Source organism: Alligator sinensis, unplaced genomic scaffold (genome assembly GCF_000455745.1).
Source record: "Alligator sinensis unplaced genomic scaffold, ASM45574v1 scaffold199_1, whole genome shotgun sequence".
Taxonomy (NCBI): Eukaryota; Metazoa; Chordata; order Crocodylia; family Alligatoridae; genus Alligator; species Alligator sinensis.
Window position 1 is genome coordinate 2,281,801 of NW_005842008.1, and position 13,825 is coordinate 2,295,625.

Here is a 13,825-nt window from a genome sequence, read left to right on the forward strand (position 1 = left end):
CTGGGTGTTGATGTGGTCTGTGATACTCAATTGTACCAATGTGTATATGGGCCACTGTTGCCCTGAAGATTTAGGCTGAAAAGTTAGAAGGGATTTTTTTTTTAAGCCAATCAAAACATGCTGTAACTAAATCTCACCCCTGAGATGTCCTGGTTGAAACAGTACTTCTCCAGCTCTTCAGGCTCGAAGTACAAGAATTTGACAGAGCGTAGTATGAAGTGTCATTGAATTTACTCAAATTGAGTATCTACAGACTAAAAAAAAAGTGTGGGGGGAAAGCGGGAGAAGGAGAGGGTTCAGATAATGATTTCCTGCACTTATCAGCTTAAAAATACTCATAATAAAAATACACGCGTTCCGCAGAAAAGTACAGAAAAGCAACTACAGCCACAATTTGAACTTTATGCCGCTATACAAAATAAGGGAGTATATCATACTCTGCAGGACTGCTATTTCCTTGCAGTATTATTGATAGCAAGCCTAGTTCTTTAAGGGGCCAAATAAACCCAGTGCAGATATAAAAACACACTGGACTATAGCATGTACTTACAGTCCAGTTGAAGTGTGTGCTTCTTCCAATAAGGCAAGAAAGGAGAGTGGCTACTGACTGCTGTACAAGACAATTACTCCAAAGCAGAGTCACTGAATTGACATCTACAAAGTCACTACTCAAATTCTTGGAAGAGCCTCTCCTTGCAAGAGGCTACAAGTGGGGTTTATATACACAAGGAGATTCTAAACAAAAGTGATGGCTGCTTCAGGCTCAGACTTCAGTCATCCAGCTTGCGTTGGGGACTAAAGATACTTCTTCAGTGTAGACATACCTTGCACTTGTCTTCACCCCTTCCTGAACTGCACTACTGGAGCTCGAAATCAGAGTCGTTTAATATCTCCTGTATGATAGAGATTATGACCGCTGGAAAAGTCCTGCCCAATCCATTACTGAGCAGGTTTAGTTTAATTCTGCTATCCTAAGAGTATGATCACTATACATAGTCAGGCTGGGATGTATTAGACTCTCCACTTGGGGATATGTGCCTGCAGGAAATCTAGTCTAAATGCAGGCAGATACTGAAAGGGGCACAGCCAAGGAAACAAACATTTAGCTTCTCTGGGCAACAGCTGCAAATATAATTTTTGGCTAGAACAGCCTTCCCCACCTATCCTAAGTGTTTACTAGGTAATAAAAGAGAGCTGTGTGTAACACTAGTTTAAGAGTTGATATTCCACCTCTATACAAAGGAACTGTTGTATTTGCACAAAAACACAGCATAAGCAAACTAGCAGAAAACATCCTTTGGGAAGTACTGTGTAATTAAGGCAGCACACACCTGACTCTTTGGGAGCACCAATATGAATATCTAGAATAGTGGTAGTTGGGGATTCCAATGGAGCATTCCAATTCCCAAACCCCTCATGCTTCGCTCCAGTGAGTGGGAGTAACATCCGTTCTAGAAAAGAAGAGAAAAGCACCTGTTAAACATATCTTAGCTGCTGGGTCCCAATATTCTTGCTGGAGTCACAGATAACAAACCAAAGACAGCACAACAGCCTCTTATTTAAAGTACAGCCTAAGCTGTAGCTTCATTATTTGGTGAATTTCCCCTGCAGGTATACAAAGTTTGGCTCCATGATTACAGGTTTCTGAAAGGGTTTATTTTCTTGCTGTTTCCAACTAAACTAAGAGCAAGTCAGATTTGGGGCTCTTTTTAAACAGACTTTTTTGCTTGCACTTCTATCTTCAGAAAACAGTAAAGGTTGAACTTCACTCAAATGTATTTAATGACTGGTGTTAGTCCATAGGACAATATATTGCTCTGAGATGCATAAAGAACTACTAACCAGTGTGAGATGCATCCACTCTCTCTCGAATGTTCTTCCTGCTGTCCTGTTCCAAGAGTAATGCAAGTGTTTCTGAACTCTTACTCTCACTCGGGGCTAGCAGTATGCCCTGTCAATAGAAACCAGATCAGAAGTAAAGGAGTGTTCAAGAGGAAAAATACATACTTCTAAACAAGCAGTTCAGAGATTTCATAGTGATGTCTGTAAACAATACAACGTTCCAAAATATGAGTTAATTCTGCATCAATAAACATCATATCAATCCAGCTCCACGGCAGCCACTTACTTCCTTTACAGCAATAAATGATTTGCTCTGCTGCTGCAGTTCCCTCTCTTCCATTGGTAAAGCATTTTCTACTGAAGTAGCACTTTCTTCTGGCTGAGACACAGTAGAAAGTGGTTGCAGCAAAACATCAAAGATCTTTTCATAGTATGTGATGAGCAACTCTACTACCCGGGCTTGATATGGATAGTCCACAAGTGATGAAAGAGAAATGGTGGCATCTGTCTGACGGGGCCTGATCAGAGTTGGCCCAAATATTATGCCAAGATTGCTGGCAGACATTTTGTTTTCATCTGATTGTTCAGTAACCCTGTGTAAGACAATATGCAAAGTTACACAGGCTTTGTAGTTTTCTTTCCTTCCATGTTAATACTAATTAATTTCCATGAAATAATTTTAAAACAACTTTGCTTCAAAAAGTTACACACCCAACAACAAACTTAAGCCCATGCATGTGCTGAGTTCCCCCTCCTCCCAACAGGCAGGCAGTATTCAGCACAGAAGTATGGCTTTTAATTTACTTTATATAAAGTACACCACAATCTACTTGAGATGAACAGCCTCCATATCCTACTTAGCAGAAAGATCCAGCATATACTATTATGACTTTTAGAATATTTATCTTAGCTAGCTTTGCAGTTCATCCTTAAGCTATAACGGATCACAGTCATGTTGGCTACGCTGTACTGTAAATTCCTATTTAAGAAACAGGACTTTATTAATCAATTTAAAGTTCACATTTACAATTCCAATTTACAATTAATCTTTTTTTCTTTTTTTAAAAGGGCCCAGGCTTTCAGGCATCAGTGCCTGGAAGAAGACTACTAACTATGTTTTTGATCTGATTTTCACGAGTACCCTCAACTCCTGTTTACTTCACTAGTACTTGAGACTTGTCAGCAGCTTTGGAAATTAGGCCAGAACAATGCAGTGTTTTGGGTGGGAAGAGACAATAGGGCCACTTGCACCAGCTACATATAAGCCAAGAGACTTTCCCGAAGAGAGAAAATTCTCTACAGACCACTTCTGGCTGCTTTAAGGCTCACATTCCTAAACCACTGTCTGCAAGGCCATGACAGCAGGTCCACAGATCACAACATTTCTTCTCACCAAACTAATTAAAATATTTAATCAGGGTGCACACTGGTCCAGGAACAACTAAAGGTTGACAGTGGTCTGTCCGCCCAAAATGTTGGAGCTATTAGCTTATAAGATGTTAAGTGACCATGGTAAATTCTGGCTCTTATTTATTAAAAAACATATTTTGATAATTTTATAGCTCTGCATCATCACTTAATTTTTTCTTTATCTTCACCTCCTTAAAAATAATTCAGCTCCATGTTTGGGAGAAGTTCTCTGGCAACTATGACCTTACAGCACTGTGGCAAGCAGTACAGCAGGAGCTGGTTGGCCACAGCTTCAGGGATCAAAAAATGAAGCAAGCAGAATGGAAGCTGTGTCCGAATGCTCTTAACCATTGCTATTGCTGGGAAACAGCTTTCAGCATATTAGGGTAAGACGAAACAAGCTGCTGTCTGGTAACATGGCTGGAATAACAATAAAGCTCATTTCAGGAAAAAATGTCATGCAGGCAAGGTGCAACTTAAATGCCAAGTTATTCACCCGTCCCTGTAGTACCTAGATATACTTCTTGACTGAAGCATATAAATGTACACCTGCATCTTTCTAGAAGACAGTCAGAAAAGATCACCAAAGTGGTAGATCTGATTTTTTTGATTTTTTGCCTGCTTGAACATGCTATTTTGCTAGAATTTCTTCACAGGAAATTAAATATGGTTACTTAGATACATTCTTTCTAAGATGGAGTACCGCATGCAACTATTATTCAGAAACAGTTTTAAGCAGACAAAGATTAGATGGCTAGTTCTCATTTTCAAGCAACATCTCTAGAAATGGTATGTTTGGAATAGGGATGTGAAAGATTAAATGATTAATTGTTTAACTGATACATGCAATGATAACCAGTTAGCCTACCGGTTATCCTTTAGCTTGGTTGGGCACAGGTTAGCAGGAAAGGGGGAAAAGGGAAGCCATGCAGTGCCCCAACAGGAATCAGAAGGCAGCAGGGCAGGCAGGAAGGAGAGGGAGAGAGGTAAGGGGGACTAGTACCTATGGCCTAAAAGGAAAACAGCAAGCAGCCTAAGGACTCAGTGATTAAACCATTAGCTGCTTGTTCACAGGTGGTCCCTCCCTCCCAGCGCAGGGTCCACCTGGGCTGTGTTGCATTTTGCCTATCTGGGCTTGCCTGCTCCTCCCATCCCTGGCTCTGGGAGAGTGACTCCCCAGCACCAGCTGTGTCTGAGCTGCTGCGTTATTGGTTAACCATTTTAAGCAGAGGAGGTTAAACATATTTTAAAATATTTACATCCCTAGTTTGTGGCCGAGCAATAATTCACCATTACATAAACCACAAACTAATTTTTGAAAATACATGGAGATATAGAAACACAGATCCTGTAATTTTTCTGGATGAACATCCAAAAGTGGGGGCCAAACCATCTGAAAGAAATTTTCCTAGCATGCAGCATATAACAGTTTACTTTGCAAAACATCTGCAGGTTACCTTAAAGGGCTTTTCTTACCTATGAAGATGTGCTGTAAGGTACTGAAGTGTGTTATAATTTGGTACAGGTAGCTGTTTGAGGAGATCTTTCATTTTAATGATGATCCTGTTCATTTCAATACAGACTGATTGCCTTTTCTTTGATGTAGGGCTAGTCTGTTTTGTGTCCACTTCCTCATTAACATTCTGACTTTCTTTTGCAAGTCCGATGAACTCATTGTAAAGCCGAAACAAAATCAAAGGTTCTGGGAGCTGAGGGAATAGAAACATTTAGAAACATATTCAAGTCTGCATTTTACCTTGTCTGTTTCCTTCCTGTCTATCACCAAATGCTGTCTAGTCTAGTGCCCTTCCTTTAGCTAGAAAAGTTGAATACATAGAAGAGACCTAGACATAAAAATATCACGCACTAACACATTATAACAGAAGCCTGATAATATAGCATACAAACTGCTAAATTTGTTGAAATATTATTTATCAAAAAATAATTATTCATAGCTGAAAACCCTGTTAACAATTCTATTGTTTCTGTGTGATTATTAAAATTCTAATGAAGAATTTTCCAATTAAAACTTTCTCTTGGAGTGTGAAATTACCATTATGCTAGTTCATGAGAATCTCATAGGGGCAACAGTTAAAATAAATAAAGTGAAATTGACCTAGGTTTTTCATTTTCCAAATGGAGATAAAATGTAAAAACAGAACAACCAGCTCAACCTTGCACAAATTAATCAGTGTTAAAAACAGTAATTCAACAGCTCTTTAAGCAACTTTACAGAACTTTTTTTGAACTCTTAAAACCGGTCTAAACAACAGGAAGTCTCAAATACCATGAATACCTTTAAAAGTTTAACATTAATATTTGGCCAGGCTTCCTATAACAATTCTATCACTGCCTTAACAACTCACCTTTGACATCCCTGGCTCCCTCAAGTAGACACTGCAATGATGTGGCAGCTTATTAGTGTGGATATATATTTACTAAGGACCAAACTGAGAGGGCAGGCTAGTTTTATTGGTGACCCCAACTGGATCTGAAGTAAATTCTTTGGAGATGAAAGGCTGGAAAGTTAACCCACTGTTCTAAGTGGCCTCCCAAAACACATAATTTCTTAGGGATTATTGTACTACTTGGGTGGCTAAAGTCATTCTGCCTCACACCTCAGGCATGTAATAATCCTCCAGAAATCCACAGCCAATAAAGTTTTACAGCTTAATTGTACTGAAATTTAACAATTGTATTCAAATGAACATATTTCATTGTAAAAATGTTTTCCTAAAGCTGGAAAGCATCTTATCTACAGGGTTCTAGTACTATTTTTATCATATAAGAATCATCATTATTTACAACCGGTTCTAACTAAGCTTGTACTGAACTGATTAGACACACAGGAAGTGATAAACCAGCAGGTAACTGCTTGGCTTCATTTGTCTCTTTGGAGTTTAATGTTAGTTAAAATTCAGCATAGTGCCCTTAAACTCCAGAATTTGCTGCATACAGAATTATGGATTTTTACTGCCTGTTGAAGTAGCAGTAAAAAGCTAATGTATTATCTACAAAAGTTCTCAAGTCACTAAATGAGCACAACTCATTTTAAAGTCATTGTTACTTGTACTCCTACAACACTTACAGCCAGAAGGTGCTTAAACCCCCATTAGGAGACGGGATTGAATTTCAAAAGGGCTACCTGGTATTTAAATGCCCAAGGCTTTAAAACCTGTTTCCACAGAAGGAAAGTGGTTAATCTTACCATGCTAGGCTTTTTATCATTTTTTTTATTGACTATAGTTTTAGGCATTTCATTCAAACTTTGTCTGCAATCTGTAAAACCTGGCTGCCACTTTACAAGCTACAGCCCTACCTACCTCATGAATCCAACCAGATTAACACTTAAACTTCACACTAACAAGTGGATACAGAAAACTATGCTACTAAAAGCAACATGGATACTGCTGGGAATGATAAACAGGCTCGAAAACTGATTCTATCAATAGCCTTAGTGTTTTCATTGTCAAGCACCACAGAATCAAGCTCTCCAAATAAAAATAATTTCTTGCCAATACAGTAGATTATTCTATTCAAATGAAGGTATTTTTCCAGCAACAATTACAGGACTTGTGAAAAGGAATATTTTCCTCCCTCATTGAAAAAGCTGCTATAATACTTCTGTTCTTCCAGCTAATTGCAGAACAGTTATAGCATATACCTGGCGGAGGTATAGTTTAAGGACATTACTGATGTCATGTGCGTAAAGTTCTGACAGTTCTACTAAGTCCTTTCCATTTTCAAACGCTTGGCAGAGTTTTTCAACTCTTGATTTGGCTCCATTCACACGGTAGATGCCCTGAAATAGAAAAAGAAACAGTATGCAATTCTTTTAGCTCTAAAAGCAATTGTAAAACGATTGGAATTAGCCAATGTAGTATTATCATAAACTGTTTTTGGAAAAGACTGTTCATGTTTAAGCTTTATAACATTAAGTTAACCTGTACCTTTACGTTCAGGGCTCTGCTTTCAATTTCAGAGGTGCACTTTTTAATGATGAAAGGGATGCCATCAGGAACATTTTTAGCAGCTTGAGCAAATTCCACTCCAAACAAATGAAGTCTTCCATGAAGTTTTTTGTGCCCGCACTGAATAGCTAAGGTCTCTAAACATTTCTTGTGACAAGCAAGTGAGCACTACAATAAGTGAGGTACAAAGGAAGAAATGAAATAAAATAAAAATGTTTCAACACAATTTTAGATCAAAATGTCATTGCTAAGAATCTACATGACTGCATATGTTACCTTCTGTAACCTCTTACCTCCTCACATTCTGCTCCATGGAATACCACTAAGCTATCACATTCTCTGCATTTAGATGGAGCCCTCAATTTTCGCAGCTTGTGCGTTTGAGCTGCCTTGGACATGAGGGTATTTCTAAAGGGTCCAGGAGAATTGGCAGTTTCAGATGTCAAATCATTTAAACCTTGAAAAAAAAATTCTGCTGTTATAATAGCATTCAAGTATCTGGTAAAACAGCACACAGTATGAGGATACATAATAACTGTTTGCTGCTTTGCTTTTCTTATAAACTCACTGTAGTACACAGCTGTCTACAAGTAATCACACTTTACAGGATGTAGATGCTACATATAGAACTTAAATGTTATATACACATGCTAGTGAAGTAACCAGTCCATATACAACCTAAACATAATGATGACATTTAGAGATGTACACTTGAAGGGAATACATTTTGTGCCCATAATCAACTGAAAGTGCAAATAAGGCTGTCTGGACCTCTAACTACTTGTACTACTTGGGTACTTTGATTGCTCCTTCAATTCAGGCAGCCACCTGGACAAGTTCCACCGTATATGCCCAAAGTATTGTGTTAAGACCACTTGGATACCAGCCTTACAAAATTTCATTTGCAATGGCTAAAATAATTGAAAAATACTTTGACTAATCTCTCCCCCCCACCCAACTTTGAACTGATTGTAATTAAATACACACTCACAAGAGAACATCAAACTACTATTCCTACAACCCTAAAGATATTACCTTCTAGAGGATTCTAGAAAAAAATATAAACGGCAATTCCTCTGATAGTTCAAGTAGCTCAGAACTTTTATTTATATTAGTTTTGTTAACACGTGTTAAAAAAGCATTAAATCTTACTCAGTTTTATGCATTCAAATATATCTTGTGAATAGAAGTTATTGCTCATTTTTCCCCCTAGAAGCTCAAGTAATGGGCAGGTAGGGGGTGGGAGATGGTCTCATTTTTTTCACATTAGACAACAAATTAAAAGAGACTTTGTTTTAGAATGGCCTTAATACTGGTTTAAGCTGTGATTTGGAACATTTCAGTATATGTTAACCTTAAGTTCACCACTAAACTATGTTTTTTTTGTACCAAGCACTGATGGACATCAGTATTTGCTTAAATGCTTTACTGTACATGTATGTTAAAAAACTAGCTCTGGAAATATTTCAGTACTGCAGACATTGCTTGGGGATACTTCTAGTTATCCAGTAATTCCAGTTTCAGAACATGTGATCAAGTGGCTGTCATACTGCCAGAAAGACTTGCCTAATCCATCTAAAGTACATTTTTCATTTTTTAAACCCAGGGCAGAGATGTTACTAAACTACCTTATCTGAGTTTCAAGCATAAGAAAATGTCTTAGCCAACTTCCTAAAACATTTGGAACTATAGCATTTAAGATTTACAGATAACTCACTCCTCAAGTGACTTGTACTTGGCAGTCTAGAAATTGAATAGCTTAAATATGTTATTGCCTTTGAAGCATGTTAATAGCATTGATATGAATAAAAATTTAGATGCCAAGATAATGTCAGCTAAAGGCAAAGCTAAATAAAGCATCATAAAGCATGTTCAAATGCTGATAATGCATTAATCTAATCTAAATGAGAGGAACAAGTTTGCTATACTCCAGAGAAACTACATAGCCTAGACAGTTCTTTTTAGCTCTGAAATCAGGGAACCTGAGAACATACCAACTGTTGCAGATTCACTTTGCATCTGAAGTAATTGATAATTAGTAAATTTAAGTTTTCCTCATAGCAGATAAAAGAAAACAACAACTTACAAAGACAAAAGGCCACCTACTAACTAGCTAGAATTTAAGAAAAAATCATAGTATATTACCACATTCAGAAGGAGAAGGTGGTTCTCTATCATCTAGATCATCTGCAGAAGACATAGTACCAGTAGAGGGTGTGCGGGGAAGCCTTCTCTTAAAATCCCCTGTGGAGGAGGAAAGATTTTTTTCAGATGGCCAAAAATAGAGTCTACTCAATGGCTCATTCTCAGTAGATGCTCAAAGCAACACTCGTTTAAGTCGATAACAATTTTTGCACCAATTCAATAGTCTTTGAATTGGGCCTTACAAAATTATTTTAAAACAAACAATAATTGGCAAATAGCTATACCTGGGCTAGCAGATGGAGAATCCATAGAACGCGATTCACTGCTTCCTCCAGCACTTTCAGAATCACTACACATTCCTCCACCTTGGTTGCCTACTGACCATGATCTGAATGGTGGGGGTCCTCGTATTGCTTGGAAAAAAAATCCAAAGATAATAAAATCAGATAATAAAACAATCACCACCACAAGATTCTTTCAGCTGAGGGGATATTCAGGCAGGCTTGGCTTTTATAAGAGGAAAAATACATAATGTTAAATGAGAAGACATGCATCATTTCTTATGGAAAGAAAAGATGTAGCATGTATTCTCAAGAAGAGTTTTACAGTATGCAAGGCTGTCCTTAGGGGAGGGCGAATCAGGGTGACTGCCCCAGGCCCCGCGCTTTGGGGGGCCCTGGGGAGCCAGGTGAAGTGGCCACAGACTTACATCCGGCCGCTAGGTGCCCCCCCACCTCCGTACCCGCCACCAAATCCGCTGCCGGCTTCTCCGCATCTGGGGCGCGCAGGGGTGGGGCCTCCACACAGGCTGATTTGCCCTGGGCCCTGCACCCTGCTCAGGTCATCTCTGACAGTACGTGTAAGGAAGTTCCAGAAACTTGACATTTATTAGGTATTATTAGCAGCCGAAACCAAAACTGCATTCTTTAAGTGACAAGTAAAGCCTCTTAAAAACTGCCAGTATTTATACACAATTTTTTCTTGTAGAGGGAATGGGGATGAGAAGAATGTTAATAAATAAATTAATGGTCAGAAGTTGCTATTTGACTTGCATCTAATACTTCTTGGCAAAGATCTTCATTGCTTGCTTAAATGGTTTTGCATCCACTCCTGGGCACTAGTATGTATGAAACATTTATAAAGCAACAAAGCTTTTTACATTTTTTTAAAAACAAATGTTACATTTTGGGCCTGAGTTATGACCTATCACATGATTCATCCCACTGTAGCAAAGAGCTGGACCAGTCACCTGCTAAAGCTGACCTTTCTATTTAGAAATGAAAGCTTGTAGAAACGTAAAAGAATTACCTTGGATATCTGTGCTGCTGGCAGATCTCTTCTCTCCAATCTTATGAGAACGACAGTAAGTCGGGCTTCCAACATCCTCTAACGACTGTGTAGGGAAGTCTCCAGAACACTGAGATAAGTTTCCATGTGATGCATGGGCACTGTTCGTTGCTTGTTTACTAAAAACACTTAAAAAAGAAAATCCATTTTATTGGGGAGGTGACTAAATTAGCATTCAATTAAAATCCTAATACATTTTATTTTTCAAAGCACTAATTGCTCAGTATTTCTACTGTACTCATCAATAGTTCATAATTAAGCTCACAATATACATCATGGAAAATATTTACACAACCAAATTTTGCCTTCTGTTATATTGGTACAATTCCACGTGTTAAATGGTTATAGGGAATAAATTCTCCTACTAACATAGCAGTAGTATGTTTCATACGGTACAGGCCCTTTCAACATCTTTTTTTCAAAAATCAGTATATTATACCCCCTACTTTGTCCTTATGAAACTACAGCAACAGGACAAATGTAAGTCTTAGCTAGAGGGACTCACCTGTAGAGCTAGGATTAGAACTCAGTGGTTCTGATTTCCAGTCCTGTTCTCTCTTCCAAATACCATCTCTTCCCAACTGCCCAACTATTTGTTACTTTAAATTACTCTAAACTGAATGTGAACTCTTTATGCCATTGGTCTAAAACGACTGATCTATAAAGGACATAGATTTTAAGTAAGGGTCTAAATGTTTACTTGGACTTATTCCCTAAAATATTTAATATGGTTTTTAGGAGTACTAAGCATGGCTTCACAATTTCATAGAAAGTTCCTAGTACTTGGCTGTTAAATTCTGCTCTTAAGATGTAATGAAAGAATGCAGTTAACAATCTAATTAACCTAAAATGCTGAAGCACCCTGTGGATTAAACTGCTTGCTAGCCAAGTTTAACAGTAGGGGAGACTGCGCTTAATCAGCTCGTCTCTACTCATTTGATGGAAGCTGCGATGAGGGCTTCAAAACATTTAAAATTTACATTTTTGCAAGGGATTTGCCTCTTAGGTATACACAGATCTAGACAATAATTAAAGCAATCACTTAAGAGTGTATGAGAGATTGCTAGGCCCTATGAGAAGATCAATAAGCTGGGAAAAAGAATCAGTTCTGAAACAAGCCAATTTTAAATACTGTGGGTAAATATACATAGGGATTTCAGACTTCCACACCTACTTTTTTTGCTGTTGGAGTGACATACTGAAACCTCTGACAACTCTGAAAAATTCAGGAGTATGTACTGAATCAGACTCATGAAAGGCAGGAAATTTAAAGACTAGAACTAAGAATCTTTGCCTTAACTTTGAGTTTCCTGGCTTTTGTTGGTGCACGTCCGACTCAAGCATTCAGTTTTTGTACTTAATTTCCTTTTGAAACACTATGACGACAGCCTTCCTGTAGAACTGTGAAACACACAGATAGGAATGGGTATTTTGGCACTTCAGCTTAAGTGCCAAAAAGACTTTTATAGTGAATTAAATGTGGAAAGTCACTTAGCATATGTATGCAACAAGGTGAAATACTTGTTTATAGCCTCTCCACTATTACATTTAATAGGGCTGTGCGAAACAGAACCATTTCGTTTTGACTTCATTTCTAGGAAACTGCACCTCAAACAGTTGAAAGGAAAACTCATATCACTTGCCGGTAGCAGCAGCCTCCTGTCATCCCGCCTGCAGATCTGGCGGCCCGCACCCCTGAGAGGGCTGTGGGGCTGCGTCGGATTCCTCCTGGGGGCGGGGGCCCCCAGATCTGCATGCGGGATGACAGGAGGCTGCCGCCTGGGACTGGGTGCACCCTGTGCCCAGCACTGAGAAGACTGCTGCTGCCGCTGGCCCCAGGCAGTAGCGGCAGCATGTTGTCATTCCATGCACAGATTTGGGGGCCTGCGCCCCCCAGGAGGGCTGCAGGGCTATGCCAGACTTCTCCCTCCCAGGGGGTGCAGGCCCCTGGATCTGCATGCAGGATGACAGGAGGCTGCCACTGCTGGCTGGGACCGGTGCTGAAGCCAAGCAAGCCTGGCTTCGAAACGTGAAATGTTTTGAAACATTTCGAGCACCCTCATCTTGTTTCAAAGCTGTTTTGAAGCCTTTTGTTTCATTTTGATTTCGTTGTTTCGAGCTTGAAACGCATCGAAACAGCTTTGAAATATAACACCCAGTGCAATTTCACACAGCCCTAATTTACATACCCCCCCCCAAACAAACAACCAATAAAAGCTCTCATGTAGCACACAGACTGGTACTCACTTGGAATGAGTGATGCATTTATATCATGTTTTGTTTAACAAAACCTGCCATTTTAACAATTTGTATTCTAATAGCATCTCGAGCAGTGATTCTCAATGAAGGTGCCATGAGACATTTTGAAGAGTTCCACAAGGTGTGAGGAGATGGGCCAGATGGGAGGAAGCAAGTGCAGGCTCGGGCTTGTTGCTGCCTGGCTGCTACTCTATCTCACCACTTGGCTTTTCTGCAAGGAGGTCAGCACTGTAATAAATTAGTTTTTAAAGTGGCATGCTGCTCAATTCACAAAAATTGAGTCAACTGAGGGCTGCCTTGAGCTTAGGGTTGAGAACCACTGATCTGGAGGTTATACCAGAAGAAGGCACCAACCTGCTACATGCTGGACAGACAGACAGGAGATACTTTCTGCCCCAAAAGCTTAAAACCTAAGACAAAATGCAATTTGGACAGAGCAACAAAAAGCGTAAGAGTCTTGGAAGCACTCATGCCTTTTTTCATTTCTACCTTCCAAACTTTAGGTTTCTAGAATCAAGGAGCTCCGATACAGCATATCCAAAAGATGCTCTACATACAGAGTTCAGGATTTACATCTTTACCCAGCGTATAAATCAGGGGCAGGCAAAGTCTGGCTCACAGGCCAAATTAGACCCATGGTGGTCCATTTCCCAGCAGCCTCTGCCTGTGTCATTACAGCTGGTTTCCATAGAGACCCCAGAAGTGATGGGGCCATGACAGTGCAGAGCCAAGGTTTCCATAGAGACCGGCCCCAGCCGTGCTGGCAGGGTACGCAGCTGGATGGGAAGTTACTCCAGGGATGGGATCTTGCTGCAGTGACAGTGCAGTCTGAATCCAGGGCAGATCTGAGG

General features: G+C 39.5%; 1 protein-coding gene across 7 annotated transcripts in view; it reads right to left on the reverse strand.

The window, feature by feature from the left end:
* Nucleotides 1–13,825, reverse strand: part of ARHGAP29 (Rho GTPase activating protein 29) — a 160,462-nt gene that overhangs the window by 3,190 nt on the left and 143,447 nt on the right. For 6 of the 7 annotated variants that reach the window (XM_006021847.2, XM_025201909.1, XM_025201908.1 and 3 more), the window contains 10 exons: nt 10,677–10,843; nt 9,653–9,781; nt 9,369–9,467; nt 7,517–7,680; nt 7,203–7,391; nt 6,917–7,054; nt 4,729–4,961; nt 2,129–2,435; nt 1,843–1,951; nt 1,332–1,451 (listed from right to left, as the gene is read on the reverse strand). In XM_006021847.2, coding sequence (XP_006021909.1) covers nt 1,332–1,451; nt 1,843–1,951; nt 2,129–2,435; nt 4,729–4,961; nt 6,917–7,054; nt 7,203–7,391; nt 7,517–7,680; nt 9,369–9,467; nt 9,653–9,781; nt 10,677–10,843 — 1,655 coding nt within the window. Of the gene's footprint in view, nt 1–137; nt 255–1,331; nt 1,452–1,842; nt 1,952–2,128; nt 2,436–4,728; nt 4,962–6,916; nt 7,055–7,202; nt 7,392–7,516; nt 7,681–9,368; nt 9,468–9,652; nt 9,782–10,676; nt 10,844–13,825 lie in introns of all 7 variants that reach the window. The other variant, XR_003093620.1, reaches the window with a different exon arrangement.